The 16,014-nt window shown below is 38.2% G+C and overlaps 1 protein-coding gene and 1 pseudogene across 5 annotated transcripts in view; one reads left to right on the forward strand and one right to left on the reverse strand.

Moving 5' to 3' along the window:
* Nucleotides 1-16,014, forward strand: part of RBPMS (RNA binding protein, mRNA processing factor) — a 187,075-nt gene that overhangs the window by 80,177 nt on the left and 90,884 nt on the right. For all 5 annotated transcript variants that reach the window (XM_032618436.1, XM_032618438.1, XM_032618439.1 and 2 more), the window contains exons 3-4: nucleotides 2,712-2,750; nucleotides 4,024-4,086. In XM_032618436.1, the coding sequence (XP_032474327.1) occupies nucleotides 2,712-2,750; nucleotides 4,024-4,086 (102 nt within the window). The remainder of the gene's footprint in view (nucleotides 1-2,711; nucleotides 2,751-4,023; nucleotides 4,087-16,014) is intronic.
* Nucleotides 11,367-12,374, reverse strand: LOC116746756 (annotated as a pseudogene).

Here is a 16,014-nt window from a genome sequence, read left to right on the forward strand (position 1 = left end):
AAGGAGATTTGACAACTCGGTCCTAATATACATTTTCACTTTGGAAGGACTGAAACTGCCTTTTGTCCTCCCAGTAGCTAATCTGGAGAAGTCTCTTACCGACGTGGACATGCATCTGTTTCTGTTCTACAGAACAGCTTTAGTGTCCTCCCTGTTTATCCTCTTGCCAATTAGGGGTGTTCTTCTGAGTACAGATCACCAAAAATACTATCAATGACTTATTCTGTATTTATATTTCAAATGCAGTAAAAGTCAAGCCCTACCCCAAGGAGGTTCCTTATCAGTTGAAATACTGCTGTTAATACTATTAGGTTAAGTAGGCTTTTATGAACTAGACTAGGAACCTAGCACCATTATTTTTGCCATGGACAAAATGTCCAAAGTTGCAAAAACAGTAAAACAAAATTTTAAAGAATTGCTTGGTATGAGTTGAGGGAAATCTTTCCTGTTGCTTCGTGAAATATTTAATGCAAGTTGTCTGTCCATTGTGACTATGAAGATAAAACTACTTTAGAGATAATGAATGTAGCTGGGATTGAAAATTTAACAGGAAATTGAACTAAAGCTGAAATAACCATGCTCCAAGGAGAAACCTTGAAGGTTAGCCTTTGGAGGGTAGGGTAGGGTAGGGTAGCTGGGGCTGGGCATGATGTGGGCTGAAGGCTTTGGCTCTCAAGGAGTGAACCTGGAAGTCATGACAGATTCAGGGCCTGTGTCTGGCCTGGTCACGTCACCTGAGGACATGTCAGCAACAGTGCCTGGCCGGGGCCACACTTACGATCACGTGATGGGCCATCTTGATTGATGGTTAAAGATCCATCCTGATTTGAAGCAGGACCCCAGCCACAGAGGCAAGACAGGTTGAGGGACAATATCTAACTCCTTAGGGGGAGAGAGTAGGATGCGACAGCTGAAAACAGTTGGGTAGTAGAAGGAGAAGGATGGTTGAGCAGGCAGTGAGTTAAAACCAACCAAGATAAAACAGTCTAGTTTATGTGCCCCAAAGGCAGCGTGTAATAATGGACATAACTCCATTCTGACAGCTCTCCTTTTAATGCAACAATAATGATGACATTACAGAGGGAAGCAGAAAGGTTAGCCATGAGGTTGGCTAGAGGAAGTGGGAAAGAAAGAGAAGGTATTGTGGGGAGAGTGCCAGCTTTATAGAATTTCCTGCGTTTCTTCTGCAGGGTTGTAGTTTTTACTGTCTGTCTCTTCTGTAGGATGAGGACTTTTTAAAGCCAACTGATCCTCGTATGTATCCAATAGTATGTATCCAACATAACATAAATAGTTATGTTTTTGTATACATACAGAGAGATTTAGCCAGCAAGCCCCTTAAGAATTATTATCTCATTTAATTCTCATCACAGTCCTTTAAAGTGGGTTAGCCTCATTTTTTTCGAATAAAGAAAATGAAACTTGGAGCAGTTGAATACATTTTGCTCAAGTTTACACACATAATAAATGGCACGGCCAGGATTCAAACCCAAGCAGTCATCCCTCATCTGAACGATTATTTGATACTCCTTCTCTTTTTGTGACTTGAGAGGACAGTATATCCCTACTAGTGGTCTTTTACTTGAGTGAAATATCCATTTGTCCTTTGCCTCCGAGGCCTTCAGGGTGTTTAAACCTTCAGGTTTTTCAGAGAGTGAGAGCACCTTGAAAAAGGAAGAGGCAGGGCTGTGAATCATGACCTCTCTGGCTAGAAGAGCTCAAGGCCTTTGAGGTAAAATGTTTACAGTAGCTAATTAGTAACATAGTTCTCTGCTGGGAAAATAGGAGGATGAATCAGTCCCAACATGCTGCCCAGAAACCCAAACGCTGAAGTCAGGACCCTGGTACATTCCTACTAACCCTCTTTTAATTAAAGTCCCCAGAGTCTGACCCTCGTCTGCAAATCTGTCTCTGCACCGATACGTGTGGTGGTCAATCATGTCAAGTGTTGTTTTTTCCCCTCCTGTGTCATCCATCAGTGCAAGCTAACAGTCATTGATTATTTTCAGAAATAAACAGACTTTGTTATCCTTATCCTGGGGAGCCAGGAGGGCTTAAGGGAGGGAGTGAAAGGAGCGTTTCCATCTTCCTTGAGGATGAGCTGGAGTAAAAACCCAACAGGGAATTTTCACATCTCCCAATCAGAATACCAATGTGAAAGACTGATGGCTGCAATAAATAAGCAAAAGAACTCAACAGATTTTAGCATCACTGCCTATTTAACCTTTCCTGGAAGTTTTGAAATTTTCATTAAGTTCTACCAAGTACGATCTTAATGTTTTATGGTTTTATAGCAAATATATGACCAAGTCATCGCACACTCTGACCTTCCTAACTTAATTTATCCCCTTCCCTCGCCTAGTGCTATAAAATGAAAAAGACCTGCTGTTGACAGACACCATTTTCCTATGCGTAAGTGCATTCATGCACTTACGTTTCTTTTCTGAATTTCATAAAATATATAGAGATAAGAAACGTAAGTGCATGAATTTCAGGGCTTGATTTCTTTTAGGCCCAAGTATGCAAAGATTGGCGTATACATCATGCGTGCGTGTGTGTATAAAATTTGTTTCCCAATGAACAGGCGTTTGTGAGAAGAGTTGGTCAGTAGTCATAAGGGACTCATTTTCACTTGAACAGGATGCTATTACAATTGATCTTTTCTCCTATTACTCTTTATTTCTGGTCTAAATTTGGTTCTTTATTTTCAGGGCTACGAGGGTTCTCTTATAAAGCTCACATCTAAGCAGGTAAGAATTTCAGACTTGCACATAAATGATCACGTCCACAGTAAGTTTGGATTGGCTTTCTTCAGGAATGTTACCAGGGCTCGACATTCTTTTTTTATTTCCATTAAGATTTTATTTTGTTGTTGTTGTTGCTCTAAAATTAAGGGTGAGATTGCTTAGGAATTAGCACAGGAAAGTGATTCCTAATTCCATAGCCTCCAGCTAGAGTGTCTGAGTCTGTCCTCAAGGAAGGTAAATATAATGCATCCAGCATAGTTATATTGGGATTGATCTGTATATTCAAAAGAAATTATTATTATCCAAATTCACTTTTATTGCCAATTTTTTCCTGGGTGTTTTTTTTTGTTTGTTTTTGTTTTTTTGTAAAGTTAAACAGGCAGACTTTTCATTCACAATCAGTATGGGAATTTGATGATGAAGAATCAGCCTGTCTCTTAAACCCTTAATAACCGCAGGCAGAGTCTCAGGTCTAGAATGGAGCATAAAAGGTACAGAATGGAGGTAGTAACCAATGACCCTGATAGTTTCTGCAGGTGTCTTGAAAATTTGTAGCTATGTGCTTTTTTTTTTTTTTTAAATGCTGAGCAACCAGCATCCTTCCTCTGGGTCACTTTTCATCTCTCAGTAAGGTATTCTCTGGTTCATCAGAGAATAAGCTATGTTGCAACCATCCTTCTGGACTGAAAGATACTGAGTCCAAAGGAATTGTGACCCCTCTCTTTAGTTGGAACAGTATGGTTTATACACCTAATTAAACACACAGCTTTTTAAAGGCATCCCTTGGGATTTGAGATTAAAATGTTCATGATATAATTTTGATCATGCAGTGAGAATACAGGGCTTTTATCATTGTGTCATTATATTCCTTGCACTTACAGTGTACCAAAAGGTGATTCGGTTCTCTTTCCATTTTAAAAGATGAAGAAACTGAGGTACAGTGAATTCAATTTAGGAAAGTAGAGCCTTTCCACCCAAGTTTTCCTCTGTTCCCTTGTTCACTGCTGCTCACCTTCCAGCCCCTTCTAGATTTTTTTTTATGATTCTCTAAATCTCCAGCTGTGCCCTTGAAGAACCACCCTCACAATCCCTTTGATTCATGTTAGAAATTTGGCTAAGCCACTGAGTCATGATTCTTCTGGACTGGCTTTCTTGTTTCTACCCATTGCCTGTGGTGATTTCTGTATCTTAGCTCTTCAGTTTGATATCACCTTTGACCCAGAAAAATAGACACCCCCAGATATCGTGTTCTTCATATTTTTTTTTCTTTCCTTAGCCCGTAGGTTTTGTCAGTTTTGACAGTCGCTCAGAAGCAGAAGCTGCAAAGAATGCTTTGAATGTAAGTACTAATGGTGTTAATCTTTGGGGGCTTCCTTATGAGGTGGTGGGAAGTAATAGAACCTCTTTGGACAGGAAATCAAATGGAAGGAATAGGACTGCTTGATCTAACAGCAAGGGATTCATTAATTAGCCCTCTAAGGAGATTTTTCCTAAAATTGTGGTTCGATGTGCAAACTATTAAGTAACACGTTGCTCTTCTCTAGCTTTGACTGTAGGGCTCAGAATACCCGATGATGTGGGTCTTTATTCAGCCCAGTTACATCCCATGGTAACGTACAGTTCAGTTTGGCCATCGTTACACTCTCAGTGGCAAAGCCTAAGTCAAGAATAGATGAAAATCTTGGCTTTCCTTAACACGTGAGGTTTTTGTTTAAGGTATGTGGCTTAAAAAAACAAATTTACACGTTGTAGTCTTTATTCTGATTGATAAAAAACTTGCATATACTGCTTTCCCAGAAGACATTCTGCATTGTGGTATAATAAAAGATAGTCGACTATAATTGAATAGAGATACCTGTATTTGGTTTGTAAGCATTTTGTAAGTAGGTTCTGCTTATAAGCAGTATCATATGATATTTGTCTTTCTCCATTTGACCTACCTCACTTAGAATGATATCCTCTAGGTCCACCCATGTTGCTGCAAATGGCATTATTTCATTCTTTTTTTATAGCTGAGTACTACTCCACTGTATATGTGTGTCACATCTTCTTTATCCATTCATCTGTCAGTGGACATTTAGGTTGTTTCCACGTCTTGACTATTATGAATAGTGCTTCTATGAACATGGGGGTACGTGTATCTTTTTGAATTATCGTTTTGTCCAGATATATGCCCAGGAGTGGGATGGCTGGGTCATATGGTAGCTCTACTTTTAGTTTTTTGAGGAACCTCCATACTGTTTTTCATAGTGGCTGCACCAATTTGCATTCCCCCTGCAGGAGGCATCTTTCTAAATGCGGAAATATTCTGGGTCCTTCTAAATTGAAGTCTTCACCAGCTTCTTTTTCTTGTCCTTATAAAGGAAATAACAGCAGCTGAAGCTTGTTCACTGAATGGGCTTTCCATTGCCCTTCATCGTCTCTGCTCTGGGTAGAGACATGTCACTGACCCACTGTCTGAAAAACAGTAGGTTTTTACGGTGGGTTGTTTATAGCTTGATCTTTTTTAACAGAAGTTTATTTTTTAGATGTTTAAATGGTCATAGTCAAACTGTGTTTCCTTGCCTTACTAGGCAGAGCATAGCTAACATCATTTCACTTTTTCTTAGTACTGAGGGTTGTATCATTACACACAACCGGTATTGAGACATGCAGTAACATTGTGATAGAGGTGTTTAAGCCCATTCCTGTGCCAGCTGGCCCCAGCTCATTATGCTCTCTTGTCCTAAGGTCTGGTTTTAGGCTCAGTGTTTGTTGCTCATATATTAATAACTTGGGAAGAACTCCAAGTGAAACAGGTCTCGTTCTGTTCTATTCTGTGGACCTAGGAAGAGTAACTCTTAAGATTTACCTGTGGCGTATTATACCTGAGCTTTCTTCTGCCCAGAGGTTGGCTTGTGAGTTTAGAGCATCTGTTAAGGTCCTGGGTCATCTCTTTCTTGATATTTTTAAGTTTTATATAAAAGTATTAGAGGTTTTTGTACCTTGGAAACTGTCCTGTTTCAGTTAAGAGAACTGAGACCAGAGAGGATGGATGGCTCGGTCAGAAAGTACAGGTTTAGAGCTACAACTAGAAGGAAGCCTCCTGTGTCTTAGTTCTGTCTACTTTATGTAACTTCTTGCTGTTTGCGTGTTCCATGGAATTGCTGCAACGACAGACTGTTTAAATCACACTGTCTAGGACAAATGCCCACAGTAAAGTTTGGTGCATGACCGTGGAGCAGGGTTTCTTCTCTCTGCAGAGAGAATGGGCCCATTCGGGATAATGTATTTAATTATGAAACCGCCACATCTCTGTGACCCAACATGCTCTTTTCACGATCATTTTTTCTAACCTGGTGAATTAAAAACATCCGATGCTCATAGCCATTACAAAATTTTTTCCTCATGTCATTCGTCCAGCTTCTCTTAAAAGCTTTTCCTCACATTCCTTTGGGGGAAAGTTCCATGTTGTAATGTTTTGTTTTGTTCCACTATTGAGAAACGTAAGCCTCAATCCAGTAAGTTCCTCTATATAGAGTAGTTCAGAGTGTTATAAACCACTTGTCCATGTTTAGAGCTTCTCTTCTTATTGTTTCCCTGTCTTGGTTCCTGTCTGGTTCAGTTATTAGTATTAAGTCTTTTCCCAAAATGACTTTAAATGATTTTAAAATCGATTTTCTTCCATTTTTGGAGTATGCTTTAGTCAGTTTGATAATTTTATGGAAAAACATGCTCAGATTGAATTAAGTGGTAACACTGAACTTTTATCAGGGTGTTCGTTAAATCTTCTAAAGTAAATACAGTATATTTTGGTTTTATAGCAAAAACTCTCAAATTAAGCTAAAAATAACCCAAACCCAGACTTCCCTTCAGGTTATCTGTGGTCGCATTAATCCATATGACTAGAAACCCCATCCATTCTTTAACCCGACAGCAAAATATCTAACCTATCCTTTACCCTTCACACACAGTTATAATTTCTATACCAGCAGTTTTCCATTTTCCATGCTAATGGAAGGGGGAGCTGATAATCCAAACTATCAAATTATTTTTAGGATTTGTTTATAATTTTGGAATGTAAATCAACTACAGTGATATTGACAGTTATAGTCTGGTTTAGTAAAAATTTGATTTGTGGAAATTTTAAGAAGAAACACACACAGGAAGCAAGGCAGGCCTGGCAGTAAGGACCCTGAGCAGAGGTGGGAATAAGCCATCTCTGGCTCTTCCTGCCAACTATGAAAACCCCAGTGTTGCCGTTGTTGTGTAGCTGAAATCGTGTTTTCGTAAGTAAGAAAGACTGCAGGCCTGATTGTGTACACTTCCATGACAGGCTTTGTCTTACGTTGGTGTTTGAGATTCACTCATGTAAAGTATTTAAAAAGGTTACGTGTGGCCTGTTGAGTATATGTGCCATTTTGATTGATAGCCCTCCTCCCCTAATTTTAAATAGTTATTGGCTTAGGTTTTATCATAGGCTTTATTATAAGTTTATCAGAACTAAGGAAGTCGGATGCAAACTAGGTGCATTACTACAGATTGCCTTCACAACTAAACATTGCTTAGGCTGTCACAATAATTTGCTTTACTCTCAACCTAGACTCACTGATGTTAGTGATCTCCAGTTATCATGGCACCCTCAAGTCTATTGGGTTCTTTTATAAGTAGCTTTATTGAGCTATAACTCACCCATTTAAGGTATTTAATTCAGTGATTTTGGGTATGTTGTTATTTTTGAGTATATAAAACATATATAACAATTTGACATTTTAATGATTTTTTTAAGTGTACATACAGTTCAGTGGCGTTAATACATTTACCATGTTGTGCAACCATCCCCACTGTCTATTTCTATTTTTTCATCATCCCAAACAGAAACTTTGTAACCATTAACCAATACCTCCCTATTATTCCTTTCCTCTAGTCCCTGGTAACCTCTAATCTATATTCTCTCTCTATTAATTTGCCTGTTTTAGCTATTGAAATATTTGTCCTTTTGTGTCTGGCTTCTTTCACTTAGCATGATGTTTTCATGATTAATCCATGTTGTAGCAGATATCAAAACATCGTTCCTTTTTATGGCTGAATAATATTCCATTGTATGGATATTCCACATTTTGTTTATCTATTCGTCTTATTGGTGGACACTTGGGTTGTTTCCACCTTATGGTCGTTGAGAATAACGCTTCAGTGAACACTGATGTACAAATATGCGTGGTTTTCAATTCCTTTGGGCATACGGCTAGGAATGGAATTGCTAAGTCATACGGTATTTATGTTTTTAGCTTTCTGAGGAGCCTCCAAACTTTTCCATATTGGCTGTACCATTTTACCTTCCCACCAGCAATATATGGGAATTCCAGTTTTCCCTGTGCTCACTAATACTTGTTGTTTTAAATTATAGCAATCCTACTAGGTGTGAAGTGGTAGTTGGTTTCTTGATAAATACTTTTTGACTAATTTCAGCAGTAGATTTGATTTCTCTTGAAACCCCATATGACTTAAAATATTGTTTCTTTTAATTGGGATTAGTAACGTTTCTTTTCTGTGACGGCAGTTCCGTGTAATAGAATTGTGTTACCCTTAAATAGTTTACCTGTTCATAAAAGAAAGGAGGGAAAAACCCAACCCTTGGATGATTGGTTTAATAAGATAAGACTTGGGCTTTGTATTCTCTCGTATACATTATGCCAGGCATGAAGGAAGGAAAGGTGTTTTCTTAAGGTCTGAATAGACTTTGAATTAAAGAGAAAAAAGCAGTTTGGTTTTGAGGAAGCAAAAGGTGGCGGTCATCTTAATAAGCAGAAAATGAAGAGGTCTTGAGGATATATAGCGCTAAATTATTTCTTGGTTACTGAGGAGATTTATTCAATAGTGTGAGGTAAAAAGAATTTTTAAAAAAATCTTTAGTAGTTTGTAAGAAAGCATGCTGAAAAGGTACTTGGTAGTGTCACACGTTGAAAAAACCGACATAATCAGAAAAAGATAGTTTTCTTCATCTCCATAAATTCCTGGCATTGAAGTAAACACTGTAGTTATTTATATCACAGTGATTCAGCCTTGTGCATAATTTGTTTTGTTGAATAGCTTGAGCTCTCCAAATAACTGAGTTTTAACACACTTGTATATAATAAATTGATTATTCCTATACCAGGTTTCTCATCTGTGAAATGGGGGTATTACTCCCAACGGTGTTAAAGGGAAATCACCAAGCAAAAACACTTGCAAATGTTCTAAATGTGAGCCCGTACCATGAATATACTTTCTCAGTGAAAAGATGTAGCCATAAAGTCCTGGTACAAACTCTTGAGTACGGAGGAATACCAGGGTACTCGAGAACAGGTATTGGCCACACAGAAACAGAAATCTGGACTACAGTCTCTGGTTCCTGTAGCACAGGTTCTTCTGACAGTTTGTGCGAGTCAGGACTTTTTATTGTAATATTTGTACAGCTTGTGGGTTAGATGAATTATTTCCACTAAACAAAACGTTTCACATACACAAGCATCCAGATGGCTTGTCTCAGCTCCCTGTTCACCAGGCACCATGTCAATATGTTTCTTATCAGTTTTAAAAATTTCTCCCTAAATTTCTCTTAGCTCAAAGTAGTTGAAGAGGCCCAGTTACTGTGATCCCAGCTGGGACTTTTGGATGGGAAATATGTGGGGCTGCCAGATGAGATCATGAGTTTGATCTAGTGTTTATCTGTTAAATCTGTTTATAACTGCTTACTCTTGACTTACAGTTTTAAAGCAGCCATTTAATGTCACTGGGTTGGGGACTATGCCCGTGTCGGTCTAGAGCCGCCATAATGCAGGGTTGTTGGACTCTCCTCTTTTTCTCAACGACTGCGTGCACTTTGGGGCTTGACAAACAGCTTAGTCTGCCTAGCCCCGCTCCAAGAAATTTGAAATAGCCCCTTTTTTTGCAGGGGAGGGAGTGCTGTGCTCTGTTCTTTCTTGCAATTTGGAGTTGTTACAAAATCTCTCAAGGATGGTGTGGCACATAATTTAAAAGTGGTTCTGAAAGAGCAAATGAAGGTGAACGTGAGGAATTTGCTGAATTCCCAATTAGAGTCTTTGCCTGAAGAAAAGTAGGTTATTTAGATCTATTAAGCATTCACATAGGAAAGTAGGAAATAAAATGCTGGTAAAAGAAATCCTAAGGAAGTTTGAAGAAGGAAAAGTAGCTGGAAGTGTTAGCATCATCCTTTCCCCAAGGAAATTCTCAGGAAGAAGCACAGGTTCTCACACGTAAACCGGCCTGTATTCTAATGACAAGTATGTGTGGAGACCTCAAGTTTGCCCAGTTTTTCCCTAGGTAAAATAGTTCATCAGATATTACACGGCTGTGTGAAACTGCCCTCAGACTTTGCATTGTGGCCTTTCTTCAAGGATCTACTTGTTTAAACTTATCTAGACTCTCTTTTTAAAATGCTATCTTGTATTGACCTTGCCCTTACTCCATGGTTCTTCAGGCATTTCGAAATGCTGAGAAGGTATTTGCCCCTGTTGTAAATGAAAGTAGAAAATACAGCTAGTGTTCGTGGTACCGGAAGTGCAAAGAATGAGTTATTTGCTAGGATTCCTGTCCGTAAGGAAGCCAAGCTAGTTTTAGAACCAAAGATCTTGACTCCCTAGGCCGTGTACGTTACTGATCGTTCTGAAGTGCAGCACATTTTGGTGCCTTAAGTCACTGTCTTTGTTGTAAAATTACTCTTCTACTCCTTAGTGAATGATCAAACCATCATAATGACAAGCGGCTATGGATCTCCCTTCGGCATTGGCTTTTATGTTTCTGATTATCTACACAGATTTGAACTGTTGGTCCACGAAACTGAAACCCTTTGTCTTGCTCTGTAATTAGAATGCATTAGAACATTTTAAAGCCTTGGGGAGTAGGGTAGGACTTAACCCCCTTAAAGTGGAATAGGTTATCTTGACAGGGCATTTGTTAATTATTCTAATTTCCTTACACATATATACAGCATTTCTTTCTTTAAAATTAAATGCAAACTTTTCTTGCTGTTTCAGTAGACTTTAGTACTTATTACGTGGAAACATTTTTTAAAATGAGAGAACCACAAATAGTCAAGGATTTTTTTGTACGTAAAAATAAGAAGAGGCAAGGAAATAGAGTAAATCCTTCTAGGATATGGAAAATATGTCTAATGCATTATAAACATGGGAATAGGATAAGAAATAAAACAGAATTCTAGTGAACATTAGGCTAGTCTAGAATCTTAAAAATAATAAAAGCTGTCTAAAAAGGCTAATATTTATAAAAATAAACCATGAAATATATATATATTTCTCCCCCCAAAAGCTGACGTCTTCTTTATTGACAGAATCAACAGAACACGCGTGGCCGAGTTGGCCACAACGTCCCAACACAGCACATTGTAACATTCAAATTAGACTTATTTAAATGTGGCTCCTTGTGATTCCTTCACCTTGGTACTATGATGATTATCTGTACGCAGGGATTCTATATTGAAACAACCTCACTCACATCACCACTATCACTCAGTTTTTGGAGACTTAACAGCTTGGTCCAAATTTTAAAAAAGGTAGTAGGCTAAAAGACAAAAAAATAAAGTCAACTAACCTATCAGGCCTAATCAAGAATGACTTAATATTATTCACTCTCTTCTTTGAACATTTTCCTTAAGTGTTTTACTAGAGCTACTAGCTCAGGGTTCCCACCACATGCATCAGTTTGTTTATAGACTTCAGATTCAAGCTCTTTAAGAGTATTCCGAGTGTGTTCAAAAGAACCTACGTTCTCAGAGAAAGATAACGTACACAGTATTTTTAAAGATCTACATTTTCGGTTCTCTGGCGCAAGGTGTTGTGTACCTAGGTGCTTTCAAGCCTCGAGCAAATAGCATGAATAGTAGGGAATGAGAACTTTCCCTCTGTTAGATCTTCACAGAAGCTTTTGTTTTCACTATATTCTTTGGAGTGTAGATTAGCATAATCATCCCTGATTTGGAAAAAGAGCCCAAGTGTATTCAGTAGTGGCTTTAAATCTTCTTTGTAATCAGAGAACAACTGCATGAGACCTACTGCTAATCCAAGTAGTCCACCTGTCTTTCGCAGCACCGTTGCTTTACATTCTTCTTCAGTGGGAGAAGTGTAATCATCCCTCCAATAGATACCTAGGCCTTGTCCCTGATGGAGTTCTAAAAGCTGGCGGGTAAAAAGCTTTACTGCATCTGGGTGATCAAGGGTTAAGACTTTCTCTAAGCCAAGAAGATAGACATAATTGGCAGAATTGATGACAGATGGAATTCCATAGATGCTGTGTGCCACCGGAAAGCCACGTCGGAGTTTTGAGTTGTCTTCACTATCATCGATGAGTAAACTGGCATTATGCGACATTTCCGTCACTTCAATGATAATCTGTAGCTTGTCTTCTGGAACCTTTAGCCAATGATTAAACGCCTGTGAAAGTTCGGTTTTCACTTGTTTACCTGGTAACTGAAGTAAGTACTTGTAAGGTTCTAGAAGAATTCTTCGGGCTGTTTCTTGAGTATTCTTCATTGTTTTTTAATTTCAAAGCTGATGGTTCGAGGATGATATCACAACTTTCATGCTGGGGGTCCGGGAGTAGCAGTACCCAGCATCCACTTCCCACCTTATAGTTCAGAACCAGGCTCCCCCGGACGCCTGCATGAATCCCTCCCCTCACTTCACCATAGAACTCTCCGCCCTCCTCACCTGGCGGCAACACCGCATTACTCGGTGCAAGAAAATGCACCATCCCATGAACTAAATTTTTAAGACTAGAATTTCTCTTCTAAAAATGTCGTGATAAATTACAGCAGAAAACAATTTGAGAAAAATTAAGGGGTACCTTGAGTAACCCTGACATTGCATGAAAGGATGTAAGTTTTTGTTTTCTAGCCATAGTGGACAGGTTATTTATTTATTTATTTATCTATCTATCTACCTACCTACCTACACCGGGTCTTCGTTGCAGCACATGGGCTCTTTAGTTGTGGCGTGCAGGATCTAGTTCCCTGGCAGGGGATCGAACCTCGGCCCCCTGCATTGGGAGCATGGAGTCTTACCCACTGGACCACCAGGGAAGTCCCTAAAGATTAATGTTTTAAAATTAAAAGATCCAGATAATTTCCCTGGAAAATACAGTTGGGTAGAAAATTCCTAGTGTAAACCATTTTAATCTATTTTATTCTTTATTTGCCTGACACAAGATATCACTCAAAAGTGAATGGATGAATAAATACACAGAACTTAAAGAGTATAGAAATGTATTGTGGGAAATGAAAATAAGTTTAGATGGAAAAGAATTCACTCAAGCAGAAAGTTTACAACAAAGGAGCAAAAACAGGCAAAGTGTAAAAGCGTTTCTGCACTTTCAAAAGTAGGAATAAAAATTAGAATTCACACATCATTATAGTATAATTTTTGAATTTTTATTGGAGTATAGTTGATTTACAATGTTGTGTTAGTTTCTGCTGTAAAGCAAAGTGAATCAGTCATACATATACATATATCCACTCTTTTTTCAATTCTTTTCCCATATAGGCCATTACAGAGTATTGAGTAGAGTTTCCTGTGCTGTACAGTAGGTCCTTATTAGTTATCTATTTTATATATCATAGTGTGTACATGTCAATCCCAATCTCCCAATTTATCCCTCCCCCCTCCCCCTGGTAACTATAGCTTTGTTATCTACATCTGTGACTATTTCTGTTTTGTAAAAAGGTTCATTTGTACCATTTTTAAAGATTCCACATATAAGAGATATCATATGTTATTTGTCTTTGTCTGACTTACTTCACTCAGTGTGACCATCTCTAGTTCCATCCATGTCGTTGCAAACAGCATTATTTCATTCTTTTTAATGGCTGAGTAATATTCCATTGTCTATATGTGCCACATCTTCTTTATCCACTCCTCTGTTGCTGGATACTTAGGTTGCCTCCATGTCTTGGGTATTATAAATAGTGCCGCAGTGAACATTGGGGTATGTGTATCTTTTTAAATTATGGTTTTCTTCAGATATATGCCCAGGAGTGGGATTGCTGGATCATATGGTAGCTCTATTTTTAGTTTTTTAAGGAACCTCCATACTGTTTTCCATAGTGGCTGGTACTAATGTGCATTCCCACCAACTGTGTAGGAGGGTTCCCTTTTCTCCACACCCTCTCCTGCATTTATTGTTTGTAGACTTTTTTGACGATGGCCATTCTGACCAGTGTGAGGTGATACCTCATTGTAGTTTTGTTTTTCATTTCTTTAACTCTTAGCGATGTTGAGCATCTTTTCATGTGCCTCTCAGCCATCAGTATGTCTTCTTTGGAGAAATATCTATTTAGATCTGCTCATTTTTTGATTGGGACGTTTGTTTTTTTGATATTGAGCTGCATGAGTTCTTTGTATATTTTGGAGGTTAATCCCTTGGTTGCTTCGTTTGCAAATATTTTCTCCCATTCTGTGGGTTGTCTTTTCCTTTTGTTTATGGTTTCCTTTGCTGTGCAAAAGCTTTTAAGTTTCATTAGGTCCCATTTGTTTGTTTTTGTTTTCATTACTCCAGGAGATGGATCAAAAAAGATCTTGCTGCAGTTTATGTCAGAGAATGTTCTGCCTATGTTTTCCTCTAAGAATTTTATAGTATTGGTCTTACATTTAGGTCTTTAATCCGTTTTGAGTTTATTTTTGTGTGTGGTGTCAGAGAATGTTCTAATTTCATTCATTTATGTGTAGCTGTCCAGTTTTCCCAGCACCACTTATTGAAGAGACTGTCTTTTCTGCATTGTATATTCTTGCCTTCTTTGTCATAGATTAGGTGACCATAGGCACATGGGTTTATCTCTGGGCTTTCTATCCTGTCCCATTGATCTATATTTCTGTTTTTGTGCCAGTCCCATACTGTTTTGACTCCTGTAGCTTTGAAGTATAGTCTGAAGTCAGGGAGCCTGATTGCTCCAGCTCTGTTTTTCTGTCTTAAGATTGCTTTGGCTATTCAGGGTCTTTCGTGTTTCCATACAAATTGTAAAATTTTTTGTTCTAATTTTGTGGAAAATGCTATTGGTAATTTGATAGGGATTGCATTGAATCTGTAGATCGCCTTGGGTGCTATGGTCATTTTGGCAATATTGATTCTTACAATCCAAGAACATGGTATATCTCTCCATCTTTTTGTGTCATCTTTGATTTCTTTCACCAATATCTTACAGTGTTCTGAGTACAGGTCTTTTGCCTCCTTAGGTAGGTTTATTCCTAGGTATTTTTTTCTTTCTTGATGCGACGGTAAATGGGATTGTTACACTATAATTTTTCATAGAATTTTGGTATTCATTTAGAAGGCCAATGTTATGTGCAAATAAAGGAAAACTGAATAGAAGGTGGAAAAAGACTGTTCACGGTTACAGGTCATAGATACACCTCAATGAAAAAAGCAAACAGCCGCATTATGAAAGAGAATCTGCCTGTTTTCCACATCTTAGAATGCTGAATAAAGGAGAAACGGAAAGTCTTTTATATAGGCTTAGAAAAGTCCACGGTAAGATGTTGATTTTTGCCAGCCTCCACTCTGTCTACTTGGTTTATCTGTGGGGCCTTTCACCAAATTCTAAAAACATACTTAACGCAACCCTAAGAATGAATTCTAATTCACTGATAATAAAAGTATGGTGTGTATTTGATTTATTAGGGTGTTTTTTTGTATTTGTGCATAACATTAAATGTATACCTGTGAAAAAGTACTGAATCTCTAAATTTTGCAGCTAAGGGGAGGGCAAGGAAAGTGTGTCTTCTTGGTAACCACTTATCATGTCTGAGGGGCTTTCTGGTCAAAAGCAGTGTAATAAATAAAGGTGTCAGTCAGACTGACCTGGCTCAAATCCAGATTTTGCCACTTACTAATCCAAAGTTGTTTTCTCCCGTTAAGACTGACAGTACCTATCACAAAAGGTGAGAGGATCAAATTAAATGAGATAGGTATTTTTAAAGCCATAGAACTCAGTAAATGGTAAAAATTCTGATAATTGATGGTGATGATGACTTACACAAGGAACTGGTTTTAATTCCTTAGGTCCCCTTTTCTACAGACTGATTTAAAAATAATTTCTGTAGAATCCCAAATTCTCCTGGGTTCAGAGTACTTTTAAACATCGATTTGTATTATAGTATGATTAATGAAGTAGATTGATCAGTCCTTCCTTGGAGTTTTTTAGGGAAGCAGAGTGCAGAGTAACAGTGTTGTCCTTAATGTTCTCAAGTCTTCAAAATATTGTGAGCCCAACAAGCACACT

Source organism: Phocoena sinus, chromosome 21, assembly GCF_008692025.1.
Source record: "Phocoena sinus isolate mPhoSin1 chromosome 21, mPhoSin1.pri, whole genome shotgun sequence".
Taxonomy (NCBI): Eukaryota; Metazoa; Chordata; class Mammalia; order Artiodactyla; family Phocoenidae; genus Phocoena; species Phocoena sinus.